The 14067-nt window shown below is 35.5% G+C and overlaps 1 protein-coding gene across 1 annotated transcript in view; it reads left to right on the top strand.

Annotated features, from left to right (window-relative positions):
• LOC100997111 (gamma-aminobutyric acid receptor subunit alpha-3) overlaps nt 1-14067 on the top strand; it is a 92779-nt gene that overhangs the window by 24468 nt on the left and 54244 nt on the right. The window contains exon 2 of the mRNA XM_031660818.1: nt 6120-6202. Within this exon, the coding sequence (XP_031516678.1) occupies nt 6120-6202 (83 nt within the window). The remainder of the gene's footprint in view (nt 1-6119; nt 6203-14067) is intronic.

A 14067-nucleotide genomic window follows, 5' to 3' on the forward strand; every position in this document is an offset into this window, starting at 1 on the left:
GGTCAAAAATCAATTGACTATAAATATCAAAGTTTATTTCTGGATTTTCTATTTTTTCCATTAGTCTATATTACAATATTTAGGCCAAAACTGCACCATATTGATTACTGTAGCTTTAAAATTGGAAAGTGTAAGTACTCATTTTTTTTTTTTTTTTGAAAGATGCTTTGGCTATTCTAGATCCTTTGTATTCTCATATAAATTTTAGGATCAACTTGCCATTTTCACAAAAAGAAAATCTGGGATTTTCAAAGGGCATGTGTTGAATATATAGAGCAATTTGGAGAGAATTGCCGCCTTAATGCTATTAGGACTTCTAAATCTGTGAACATGGAATGTCTGAACATGTCACCTTCAAATAGACATTTTTGATTTTTGCTTTCCAATCATTCTCTTACATTCTTTTGCTTGCCTAATTATTTAGACAGCTTTATTGAAATATGATTCACATGTCATACAATTTATCCTCTTGAAGTGTACAATTAAATGATTTTTAATATATTCACAGTTGTGCAACCGTCACCAAGATCTAATTTCAGAACATTTTAGTCACATCAAAGAAGAAACTCCATACCATTAGCAGTCATTCCCCATTTCTTTTCTTCTTTGACTGGCTAAATTCTTGAATAAGAAGTTGAATAAGGAAGAAAAAACATCCTTGCTTGATCTTAGGGGAAGTATCTTAGTCTTTCACTATTAACCATGATGCTAGATAAGGGTTTTTAGTAAGTGCCATTTATCAATTGAGGAAGTTGCCTACTATTCCTAGATTTTTGAGAGATTTTAATCATAAAGTGGTTTTAGACTTCATCTTCCTGGTTTCGTTTTTGACCTCCTTCAACTTTTTCTCTATAAAATTGCCGTAATTTTAAAATGTTAGTTTGATCAAGTTACCCTCTGCTTAAAATCCCACAGTGCCTCTATATTACACTCATAGTGAAAGCAAAAATATCCAGGAGCTCTTATACTATCTAGTTCATGCCCCATAATTTCCTCTTTGAACTCATTTCTATTACTCTTCCCCTTGATCTCTACAACACAACCACAGTAGGCTAGTTGCTATTTCTTGAGGACACTGGGCACACTTCTACCTCAGGGCCTTTGCACTGCTACCCCTTCTAACTTGAATGCTCTTTCCCCAGGTTTCTACAAGGTTCATTCTCTCATCTGCTTCAGATTGTTGCTCAAATGTCACCTACTCAGTGAGGCACCTGCTAAACACCCTATTAAAAATTGAAACCCCTTCCAAATACTTGTTACCCATATATTTTAATTTTTATTCCTGGGGTATATCACATTTCAATAAACTATATAATTTGCTTACTTATCTTGTTTATTTTCTGTCTTTCTCTACTGAGATGTAAATTCTAAGTGGACAACAATCTTGGTATTTTATCCCCTTATCTGTGGTTTAATTTTCTATGATTTCGGTTACCCACTATCATCCACCATCTGAAAATATTAAATGGAAAATTCTAGTATTAAACAATGCATAAGTTTTAAGTTGCATGCCATTCTGAGTAGTGTGATAAAATAAAGCAGGCTATCCTGCTCTGCCCCACCTGAGATGTGAATCCTCCCTTTGTTCAGTAGATGCTACCTGCTCATTAGTCACTTAGTAGCTGTCTTAGTTATCAAATCGACTGTGTCATTGTCATACTGCTTGTGTTCAAGGGACCCTTATTTTACTAATTAATGGTCCCAAAGTGCAAGAGTATTGTGCCTAACTTATAAATAAATTAAACTTTATCATATGTATGTATATATAAGCAAAAATATAGTATATAGAGAGTTCAATACTATCTGTGGTTTTGGGCATCCACTGGGGATCTTTTGTTGACTACACCAGTGAATCAGGAAACTTTTAGTCAGCTCCCAGACTATGTTGAGTGATTTGGGGCAAGACATGTTCCTTCTGCTTTCTCATACATAAATATATAAGGGGATAAAACTAGATGCTTTCTATAAGGCTCTTGTAGCTCTGAAATTCTAGGAAGTAAACTATATGCCCATTGAAGTGAATAAATTGAGATATGATGCTATTAATGAATCATATTAAGACATGATTTTGCCTAGAACCCTAGCAATACTTAAACCTTATCTTGCCCAGCCTACACCTCCTCTCTGCAGACTCCAAGAGAAATGTGTGACTTTAGGAAAGAAAAGTCATTCAGTAAATCATTCATTGAGTTGATATTCTTTGAATACCTACAATGTGCTAGATACTTAACTAGGATGTTAGCACACATTAAAGAAAAAATAAGATTAAAAATCCATAACCTTATAGAAAGGAAGGAAAGAAAATAGATGATAAATAGAAAACATAAATTAGAAGGTGCATTGTATTTTAGGGGTTATGAAAAAAGAAAGCATGATGAGGTTTACTACCTATAGGGAAGGTAGTAAACTCAGTGGAGATCAGAGTAAGCCCCATTTAGAAAATGCTAATTAAGCAAAACTTGAAAGAAATGCAGAAATCAATTATCCAGGTATTCAAAAGAAGAACATCCTAGGCAGAGAGCATAGTGAGTGGAAAGGCCATGATGTAAGAGAGACAGGCATGTTGACAGAGCTGAAGCAGAGTGAAGGGGAGGGTGGAAGACAAGATTATACCAGACACTGTAAGCTTTGATAAGGACTTTGGTTTTTACTCTGTAATAGGTCGGCAAACACTGGAAGGCTGTTATATAGAACATACTCTAAGAGGGAAGGGGAAAAGCAGAGACAACCTAGGAGGCTGTTGCAACAATGTAACTTTAACTTAGTGTGATGGGATAAAAAGCAACTGTTTTGCAGCAAAGGTGGAGGGGGGAGGTGAAAAGAGAGTCAGGATTGGCAAAGCATGGTAAAATGAGGGTAACAACTGAAGTATGTACGTGGGGGAGAAGGGTGCAGGTGAAGGACTAAAAATGTCGTCAGATCTTCATTTGTATCCTCGTCTCCCAAAGAAGGGGCTTCCTGGATTGCCTCTTACTTTGTATCTGGTCTTCGCATAAAAAGCAAAGCAGGCCAACCCCTGTATTACGACTATAGTTCTGTGATCTGAATGCCACATTTTCAGGGGATTCTGACCTTTTTTGAAAAGCTCACTGAAAACTGCTAGCAAAAATACAACCAGATTTAGTAGAGCTTCACAAACGAATCCATGAAGAGGGAGAAAGGTTGGAAAAGGAGAGAGGACATGAAATTTTTACAGGGCTTGTTTATTTTGCTGATCTGAAGTCAGAGGCAACCATGTCACTTAAAGGCTCTGATTCTGCCCCAGCTTTCTCTTTGAAATTATTTTCTATATATAGTAAAGATAATAATGATGATAGCGATAATCCTCTGGAGTAGATAAAGCCTTTGATTTCTTTTTTTCTAATTTGTGCCTCCCACCACCCTATAAATCCCTGATATTGTTAAATGGATAAATGTTGAATGGATAGATGGGTTATGTAGGGGAAGAGGATATTGTCTCTATTCCTTTTTAAAAGTGAGGGAACTAAAGTTGCCTTGGATATTTACAAAATTTCCGATGTGTCTTGGACAAAAGCTGAACTCTGAAGGTAGCTTGCAATACTCCACCAGTCTGACCTTATTCTTAAGGCACAAAAGGGGTTTCATGACTCAAAGAACCAGACACAAGAGAAATGTATTTCACTGAAAAACATGCTCCTTGTGTTGGATACTGAAAAGATTCCATGAGAGTTTGATAAAGAAAATTGTGTTCCTTTTCTCCACTTATATTATTATTTCCAAGATACTGCTTCTTATGAGTAATGCCAAGGGGAAATTACTTTATGTCTAGCCAGCAGTTCTGGGGACATGGAGAATAAGACCACAACAAATAGACTATCAAAGCAGGATGCAAAGGCAGTGATTTCTGATTAGGGGCAAAACTGATTTAAAACTTTTCTATCTTTATTCCCATCCACTTCTTCCTCAACCCACCTAACTAAGCACAGAGGAGAGAGAAAAAGCAAATGTTTGTAGGTGCAAGGTACTTCACAAACCAAATTATGTTATGCTCTTTTCATTGATTCTTAAACATGTCAACGCTGTCTGACCTTCTTACCCTCCTTATCTCCCTTCCCATAGCTACGATGTTCAATATCCCTTCAAGTTTTTTCTGCAATAGAAAGCATTCTGACTGTATTCGGGCTAATGTACTCAACTCCTGCCCTGTGTCAATGGTTAACTGCATATGTGAGGGTTAGCTTTCTCTTCCTATAGCAGTGGTCACTATGAGGGCAACAACTGTGGCTCGTGCCTCTGGTTCTTCCTTCTTTTCTTAGTATCTTCCCATGACTACCTTATACATAGAACATACTTGCTCAAAGATAACCAAAGATAACTAGAGCATCTCTCGTATGACTTAAAGATTACTGAGGACCTGAGGAGACCGTTACCCTCAGATGAATGGAAAATTGTTAGTGTAGAAAGAACACCAGATTGCACTGCAGCTCACCAGGTTGTGTGACTTGAGAAACTCACTTTAACACCATGAATTCTTATTTATGAAATAAAGATGATAATAATGTCTGCAATATGTCCCTCACAGGGTCACTATGGGGAGCAAATGAAGTAAATAGAATACTTAGTTCCAGGCAACCAGGGTCCCTACATCACAAATGTTATGGTAGGCCTGAGTGGAATTACTGATGGGAATGTTCTTTAGAAGTTGTAACATGCTGTGAGCATCTCATAGGTTATTATCAATGATCATCATAATGATAACAATTATACATTGAACGTTCTATGCCTTCATAGACACATGGATGTCTGTAATTTGACAAGAAATATCTCCTGGTATCTCACTCTCATTAACCAAAGAAAAATCATGTTAAGCAGCAATAGCCTGTGGATATCTTGTTAAGATCTTGCTTCCTAACACTGTTACAGTAGCACTGTGATGTGAAGAGTGAGAAATGGAGACCCCACACATGGGATCCCTTTCAGGCACTTCTTTACTTGTTGCCTCAACAAAACACTTCCCTACAGGCTTCTTTGGTAATTGCATAGAAGTGAGGCGTATTCTTTTCAGTCTCATATATTGATGTTTTATTAGGCAAGATTTCTGGTCCTAAGGAGTACTTGGGCCCTGAAAATTATCAGCAGGAGTACCTATCTAAGGGAAGAAGCCATTGGGGGAATGGGTGACATTATAATTGATAATCAGTTTCTCAACTTATTAGAACTCCAAAAGGATGGTGGGGGTTGAGTCCAATATAACCAGTAAGTATAAAGGCTAGTTAGAAGTAGCTCATGAGAGCTAGCTTCCAAGCAACTCTAAATTTTTGCTGCGCGAGCCCCATTTCTACATAGGAGGCTACTATCTAGCCCAAGGAAAGTTAAGTCTTGAAAAAAAATTAAAAAATCAGAAGGGAAAACCTTGAAATAGACTATTCAGGGAGACTATTGCAGGGGAGTGAGTATGTAAACATGTCATATACCATTCAGATTGCCACCGAGCAATCCTTCCAGCATCTTTTCCAAATGTTGCCTCTGTTAACAGAGTATGAGCTCTTTAGACTTGACCTCTGAGGTTTCTGATGTCCTCCATCACCTTTGTATTTTTTCCTGGAGTGGTCAGTTTTCGTGTGTGTGTGTGTGCGTGTGTGTGTGGTGTATGTGTGTGTGTGTGTTCCTGTGAGCAGCAGAATTATCTTTTTTGTCTGTTAATGATCAGGGTAAAGATATTCTTTCTACATACCTCTTCTCTTCAGTGCAATCTTTAAATTGGTTAACTCACAGAATAGCCTGCTGAGAAGAAATATTTCAGAAATAATTAAACTGCGATCAGGAGTGAATGAGTCAGAACCTGGTGTTTCCAGGCTTCTTGGGGGGTGTCTAAGGAAATACAGTTAGGGTAGAAAAGATATATCTGTTTTTCAAAGGTGACAGGATGGGATTCAGATATGATCCAAAAATATGAATACTTAATGCCTCTTTGAGAGGCTATCTAGTTCATTTTATCCATCCTTTGTGTTCATAAAGACTTGAATCTCAGTGAACCTAAACAAACAAAAATCTCGTTATTCTTAGGAACACTCCATTGCTGCTGAGTGAGAATACAACCCTGTGTTTAATAACATTTATTTTAGCTTAATTTCATTTTCTGTTTGCCCTTCTTTTAGGTTAACAATTCATGCCGAGTGTCCCATGCATTTGGAAGATTTTCCCATGGATGTACATGCCTGCCCACTGAAGTTTGGAAGCTGTATGTATTTTCTCTCTCTCTCTCTCTTTTGTTTTTTTTTTTTTTGCCTGATCTTCCAAAAGAAACGTAAAATAGTCTATTCTGTCCGCTACAAGTTCCTAAAGCTGAGGCTTTTAATCCGGGCTGATATTGGGGTGGGTCAGAGAGTGGGGTTGAGTAGTACTAAGTAATCGGGAGGAGGAGACTAAGCCTTTAACAAGAGTTTTCTTTCTAAGAAGCAAACTTTATTTTACCATTTCAGACTAATTTCTCTGCCATTAGATTGAAACATTAATGTCTGTTTCCTAAATTGCCCAAAGGAGAGAGCAAGACGGAAGTGATATAAAATATAGTCACAGCTACCTAAGGACAAGATATGTCAAACAGAATGTGGTTATATTTTTTGAAGTGCATATTCTACCTGCATCTTCATATACTTCTATCCAATTCTTAACAGTGTATGATAGGCAGGAAGAGACTCTGAAGATTTGCTCACTTTTGAAAGTATTACCTTTTCCAGTAGCTGTAAATTTTACAGAGAAAGTAGTAAATATATAGTCCATTTTCAAATGAATTAGAAAAATCAACATTGCATAGAATTTGAGTGAGTTTTTGAACCTAAAAATTTCAGAGTGAGTTTCATATACAGAGTCATCAGAGTAATATATCAAAATCTGTGTTGATCACGTCAAAATTAAATTTAGCTGTGTTTTGAAACAGAAAGTGCATTTGAAAAGACCCAAATAATTAAGTTCAACATGTTTGCTCAATCATTAGTTTTTCAAATCTTTATAGACTATCTTCTGTGTGCTAGGTTCTATTCTAGGAGCTTGGAATGCATCCACGAATAAAACAAAACCCTTGCCCTTGTGGAGCTTATATTATATAGAGAAGAGTGATAGTGAAAGATAAAATAATGGATTAAAGGGTAAAGCATAAAGCATGTTTTAATGTGAGAAGCAACATGGGAAAACATAAAAGTACTGCAGAATTAGGGGAAACATTCATTCCTAGGTGGAGGATTTGTGTTACCATGAAATTGAAAATACGGTGATTAGTGTCACCCTAATTTTTTAAAAGTAACATTCAAGCAGAAATATTAAGAAAATAGAAAGCTTATCAATGCATAGGTATATATGTATATATGTGTATATATGTATATATATGTACATATATATGTGTATCTATATGTACATATATATGTGTGTATATGTGTGTGTGTGTATATATATGTATATATAGTGCTCTGAGTAGAAGGAACAACCAGGAAAAATACCTTATGTCAGAAAAGTGGATGACTTGTTCAGCCAGTGTGGCTGGCCAAAGTCAGGAAGGGGAGAGCAGGAAAAGAGGATGAGACCAAAGTGGGGGGCAGGTAATCTGAAGTCTTATAGGCCATTAAAGGGCTTTGAATTATATTCTAAGGAAAAATGAAGAACAATTAGAATATTTTAGACAAAAGAATGGCATTATCTGACTTATGTCTTAAAATAATTACTAGGAAATTTTTTTTTTCTTTTTTTGAGACGGAGTCTTGCTCTATCGCCCAGGCTGGAGTGCAGTGGCCAGATCTCAGCTCACTGCAAGCTCCGCCTCCCAGGTTTACGGCATTCTCCCGCCTCAGCCTCCCCAGTAGCTGGGACTACAGGCGCCCGCCACCTCGCCTGGCTAGTTTTTTGTATTTTTTAGTGGAGACGGGGTTTCACCGTGTTAGCCAGGATGGTCTCGATCTCCTGACGTCGTGATCCGCCCGTCTCGGCCTCCCGAAAATTTTTAAATGATGTAAGTAGAAGAGGGATCAAACCATGTGGAGCCCAGGTAGGAGGTGACTACAATATTTCTGGGTAGGACAGAGTTGTTTATTGGTGAACAGTGTTCCCTTCATTAACAACTATAAAACCTAGAACCATAAAACAGTAAAGCTCAGTGAAGCTTGAAGTGCCTAAAATTCTGGAGATAGGGGAGAGCCTCTCATAGATGAAGTTGCAACCTACAACTTTTTCATGTCTGGGAGCCTTTGCCAATTCTGGCCTTGGATAGCAGCTTACCGGGCATAGGGCTCATACTGGTGGATGAGAAGAAACAGCAATGATTTGATGATCACACAGGGCTAGGGTGACACAAAGGAAATATCTGAAACATGTCAAATTAATGGCTGATCTCCCTCTCAATATAATTGGTGAATTTTGAATTTGCACGGAGCATGAGGACAAAAGCTAATACGAAAAACGTTGAAAAGGAGAGCTTCCTTTTCTGCAGTCTTCCAATACTAAAAAAAAGAAGCCATGCTAAACTACTAGTTTAAAATCCTAGAGAGCTATATCCTAGGAACAAGGCAATAGCAAAGACAGACTAGATTTAGTAAAAACTATAACCCAGCACAAGTCCATTATGAGATTAAGGTAATAATTCTCCCATACTATCTGTATAGCAAAGTAAATAATGAAGCCTCTATGGTGGAAAAGAGACTTCTCTTTGAAAATACTACAATTTTATACACAATGTATGGAATTCAATGAAAAATCAATAGTCATATGAAAGGCAGGACCATGAGACCTAAAACCAAGTTTTAAAACCAAAGCCAAAAACCAAAATATATAAACAGACCTACAGGTGATTTAGATGTCAGAGTTTGTAGATAAGGACTTTAGAAAGCTATGGCTAATATATTCAAGAAAAAAGGGAAATGATTACTAAAGCAGGTCAAATACCTATATAATTTTAACAGAAAATTGGAACCTATAAAGAAGAATAAATTAGAATTACAGAGAAGTACAATATCTAAAATTCAGAATTCAATGGATAGATTTGACAAGCAGAAGGCAGCATCAGATGACTGAAAAACTGATAAATAGAAAAAAAGCAGAACTGAAGGATAGAAAGATAAATACAGAAACAAGTAAAAAGCATGTGGGTCACAGTAAGGGAATATAAATCATCCTATTATAAAGACGCATGCACATGTATGTTCATCACAGCACTACTCACAATAGCAAAATCATAGAATCAACCTAAATGCCCATCAATAATAGACTGGATAAAGAAAATATAGTACATATACACCATGGAATACTCTGCAGCCACCAAAAAAGAATGAGATCTTGTCCTTTGCAGGGACATGCTTGGAGCTGGAGGCCATTATCCTTAGCAAGCTAACACAGGAACAGAAAACCAAATACCGCAAGTTCTCACTTATAAGTAGGAGCTAAATGATGAGAACACATGGACACACAGAGGGGAACACCACACACTGGAGCTTTTTGGAGGGTGGGAGGAGAGAGAGGATCAGGAAAAATAACTAATGGGTACTAGTCTTAATTACCTGGGTGACGAAATAATCTGTACAGCAAACCCCCATGACACAGATTTACCTATGTAACAAATCTGCACATCCTGCATATGTACCCCTGAACTTAAAATAAAAGTTAATAAAAGAAATTGCAATGTGTAATTTGCAGAGGATAAACAGGCAGATAAAGGAGCAAAAACAATAATTAAGTAAAGGCCAAACACTTTAAAACTGATGAAAATTATCAGCCCTAATACTCAAGAAATCATATAAACATGAAGCAGCATAAATAGAATGAAAAAATTTCTTATTCTAAAGTTTATATGGAAATATTTAAAGTAACAAGAATAGTTAAGGTGATCTTAAAGAATAATAAAGCTGGGAAATTTACATTAAAATCTAATCTGATATCAGATATCTAGAGGTATTTTGAAGTTACAGTAATTTAGAAAAGGTATTATTGCTGCAAAGTAGACAAATATACTCATGGAACAGAATAGAAGAGAGAGAGAACGAGAGAACGAGAGAGAGAGAGAGACAGAGAGAGAGAGAGAGAGATTCATCTTGACTCTTATATCACATGATAAGCAAAAATAAATTCCAGATGGTTTGCAGATCTAAATGTGAAAGAGTGAAAGGTAAAACAATCCAGCTTTTATTAATAGAAGAAAGCATAAGAGAATGTCTCCATGATCTTGGAAAAGGTAGAGGTTGCTTACATAGGACATAGATTATCATTATCTATAAAGGTAAAATAGAATAACTTAAAATATATTAAAAATTAAGAAATTTTCTTTATTAGAAGATCATTAAGGGAGTGAGTAGAAGCCACAGAGAGGGAGAAAGTATTTGCGTTGCATATGCATAACAAAGGACTCGAAAGCATAAGGCATCCTACAAATCTATATAAGAAGTATCTGAAACCTCGATAGAAAAAAGGCCAAAGTCTCTAATGGGCACTTGTTAAAACAGTTTCCCAAGCTCACAAACACACACAGACAGCAGGCACGCACATGCACATGCACACAGGCACAAACAGACACACACACACAGTGACTGATTGTATTAGTCAGCAGAGAAATGCAAAATAAAATCCAAAGGCTACCAGTACACACCCATTAGAATGACTAACATAAAAAAGACAGAAAATACCACTTCTTGGTGAGGATGTTGAGCAAATCTGTACTCTCATGCACTACTGGTAAGAATGTAAATTTGTACCAAGGTTTTTGAAAATTGTTTGGTGCTATTTAACAGTGCTGTACATGTGCATATCATATAACTTTGCATCTCTAGTCCTGAGCATAGTTCCAAACAGGCATCATTGTTTATGTATACCAAAAGGCATATTAAGAATGTCCATAGCAGAGCTAATTGTAATAAACTCCACTGGAAACTCCCTTAATGTCCATCAGAATGGAATAAAAAGCTGTAGCATAGTCACACAATGAAATACTATACAGCAATGACAATTATATTACACTCAACATGGATGAGGTCACAGCCACAATGCTGAGCAAAAGCCAAATACATAAGTATATACATAGTCTGATTCTATTTATACTATATACACAAACAGGCAAAACTAATACGTGCTGTTAAAAGTCATTATTCATAGAACACTTTCAAACTTCTTAATGCTCTTTATTCATAATACGGATCTCTAACTTTTAATAAATGAAAATATTAATAGTAACTTTAGAAGTATTCATAAAGAGTGGTAGTATATGAAAGATTACTCAGACACTGGAAAATGATAGCAAACTGATAGTATTTGAATAACAACATTTGAATTTCTTAATAAAGTAAACAGCACTACACAGAATCACTCATCAAAATTGCCAGTTTAAGGATTTAGTTTGCTTCTTAAACTTGTTATTTATTAGAAGAACACTCTCAGGGTTTGTGTATAGTATACTATGCATATGGTGTATAGTATTTTATGCATTTAGAATACTGTGTGTGCAGTATACTATACATATAAAATACTATGTGTATAGTATACTTATGTATATAGACTTACTAATATTAAATATTCAAAAATTACCATCGGCAGCATAAAGGGCCATTAACACACTTATAATAAGCAAAATCAACTGATCAGGTTGTGACCACTTTATTCCTTTGTACTTCTGTTCTGACACCTGAGAATTTCAAAACTTTAACTCAGTGTGACAGTGTTTCCTGCTCTTGGTTTTGAGTTAACATCAATAGATTCCTTCAAACTAGTAAAGTCTCTATGTCTATTGTTAAGCTTTAATTCTTACAAGATCATTATAATACATTTTTCTATTTTTGCTCATTTCTCAAGTATTTTTCTCTGGATTTGATATTCAGAAAAATATGTATCTTTCTCAACACAATGTCAGGAAGGAGTTTCCACAGAGAAGCACTAGTCAGGATAGTGGTTACCCTTGGTGAGGGTTGTTATTGGAAAGGGAAGCAAATGATACTCCTGGGTGCTGATTATCTGGAATGTAACTTTGGTGTTCATTAAACAGATCTGGATTGGAGATTTAATTTAGGTGTCATCCACATAGATGATGTTTACAGTCATACAGCTAGATGAGATCACTACAGAAATGACTATATACAGAGAAAAGAAGAGAATCAAGGAAGGACTTTCTTTTTAGGCATGGTAACATTTAGAAGCTAGAAAGAAGAGAATAATTTAATAAATGTGAAGACAAAGGCAGGTGACGTATGAGAAAATCTAAAGGGAACGTGTTGTCCTGGAGGCCAAATAAAGTACATCAAGAAGGAGAGTGATTTAAATTCTTAAGTTCCTAAGTGGGCAGTTAAAATTAATCTTAGAAAACCTTTAGTGAGGAAGCAATTCTGGAATGACAGAGTTAGAACTTCTAAAATCCACTCCTCCATAAAAGCAAGGAGACAATTTTCAAACATTGTCAAAATAAACTTTCTCCAAACTCCGGAATTTAACAAAAGTCTCCTAACACTCTGAAGAATGTTATTCAAGAAAAATGATTAGTTCTCAGTAAGACCAGGGAGCCCTATTCCCATCTTCTTCTTCCCTCCTCTGTAGAAGCCTTGAAAATTTTGTCATGATGAAAAGGTCAATCCATCAGAAAGAAAAATAACTATAATTGTTATAAGAAATACACACTTAAACACAGAGCCCCAAAATACATGAAGGAACACTGATAGAACTGAAGGGAAAAATAAGACAATTCAACAGTAATAATTAGAGATTTCAATATTCCACTTTCAGTACATAGATAGAACAACTAGGCAGATCAACACAGAAATACAAGATTTGAACAATTCTATAAACCAACTAGACATAACCAACATCTATAGAGCGTTCCACCAAACAACATCAGACTGTACATTATTCTCAAGTGCACATGGAACATTTTCTGAGATAGACCATATATTAGGTCATACAGTAAGACTCAATAGATTTAAAAGTATTGAAATCATACAAAGTACATTTTCTTACCCAAAATTAGAAATCAGTAAGAAAAGGAAATTCCCAAAATTTACAAATATGTTGAGATCAAACAACACATTCTCCTCTTAAATAGACTGATCCAAATAAAAAATCACAAGGGAAATTAGAAAATATTTTGAAACAAATGAAAATGATGACATAACATACCAAAACTCATGGGATGCATCAGCTTAAAGAAGTGCTTAGAGGGAAATTTATCATTGTAAAACCTATATTTAAAAGAGAAATCTAAAATCAATAACCTGAACTTCCACCTTAAGAGACTAGAAAAAGAAGACCAAACTAAATCCAAAGCAAGCAGAAGGAAAAAATAATAAATATTAGAGTACAAATAAATAAAATAAAGAATTTTAAAAATTAAAGAAAACCAAAAAATCTAAGTTATTTGAAAAGATCAGCAAAACTGATAAACCTTTCACCAGACAGACAAAGCAAATAAAAGAATAGAATCACATTACTAAAAGCATGAAAGAAGGCACATCATGCTTGCCTTACAGAAATAAGCAGGATTTTATGGAAATACTATGAGCAACTGTACACCAACCAATTAGATAACCGAGATGAAATGAAAAAAAGTCATAGAAATATACAAACTGATGGAACTGACTGAAGGAGAAATAGAAGTTTTCATTGACCCTATACTAAGTAAATAGGTTACATTAGTGATTTAATAACTTCTCACAAAGAAAAGCCCAGGCTTAGATCTAATTGTACAAAACATTTGAAGAAGACTTGATACTAATCAATACCAGGGTTTCACAAATAATTCTTCCAAAATATAGAAGGGGAAAGAACATTTCTTTTTTTTTTTTTTTTTTTTTTTTTTTAAATTTATTTATTATTATTATACTTTAAGTTGTAGGGTACATGTGCATAACATGCAGGTTTGTTACATATGTATACTTGTGCCATGTTAGTCTGCTGCACCCATCAACTCGTGAATGACTACTGGGTACATCACGAAATGAAGGCAGAAATAAAGATGTTCTTTGAAACCAATGAGAACAAAGATACAACATACCAGAATCTCTGGGACACATTTAAAGCAGTGTGTAGAGGGAAATTGATAGCACTAAATGCCCACAAGAGAAAGCAGGAAAGATCTAAAATTGACACTCTAAC

The sequence above is a fragment of the Papio anubis genome, chromosome X (genome assembly GCF_008728515.1).
Source record: "Papio anubis isolate 15944 chromosome X, Panubis1.0, whole genome shotgun sequence".
Classification (NCBI taxonomy): domain Eukaryota; kingdom Metazoa; phylum Chordata; class Mammalia; order Primates; family Cercopithecidae; genus Papio; species Papio anubis.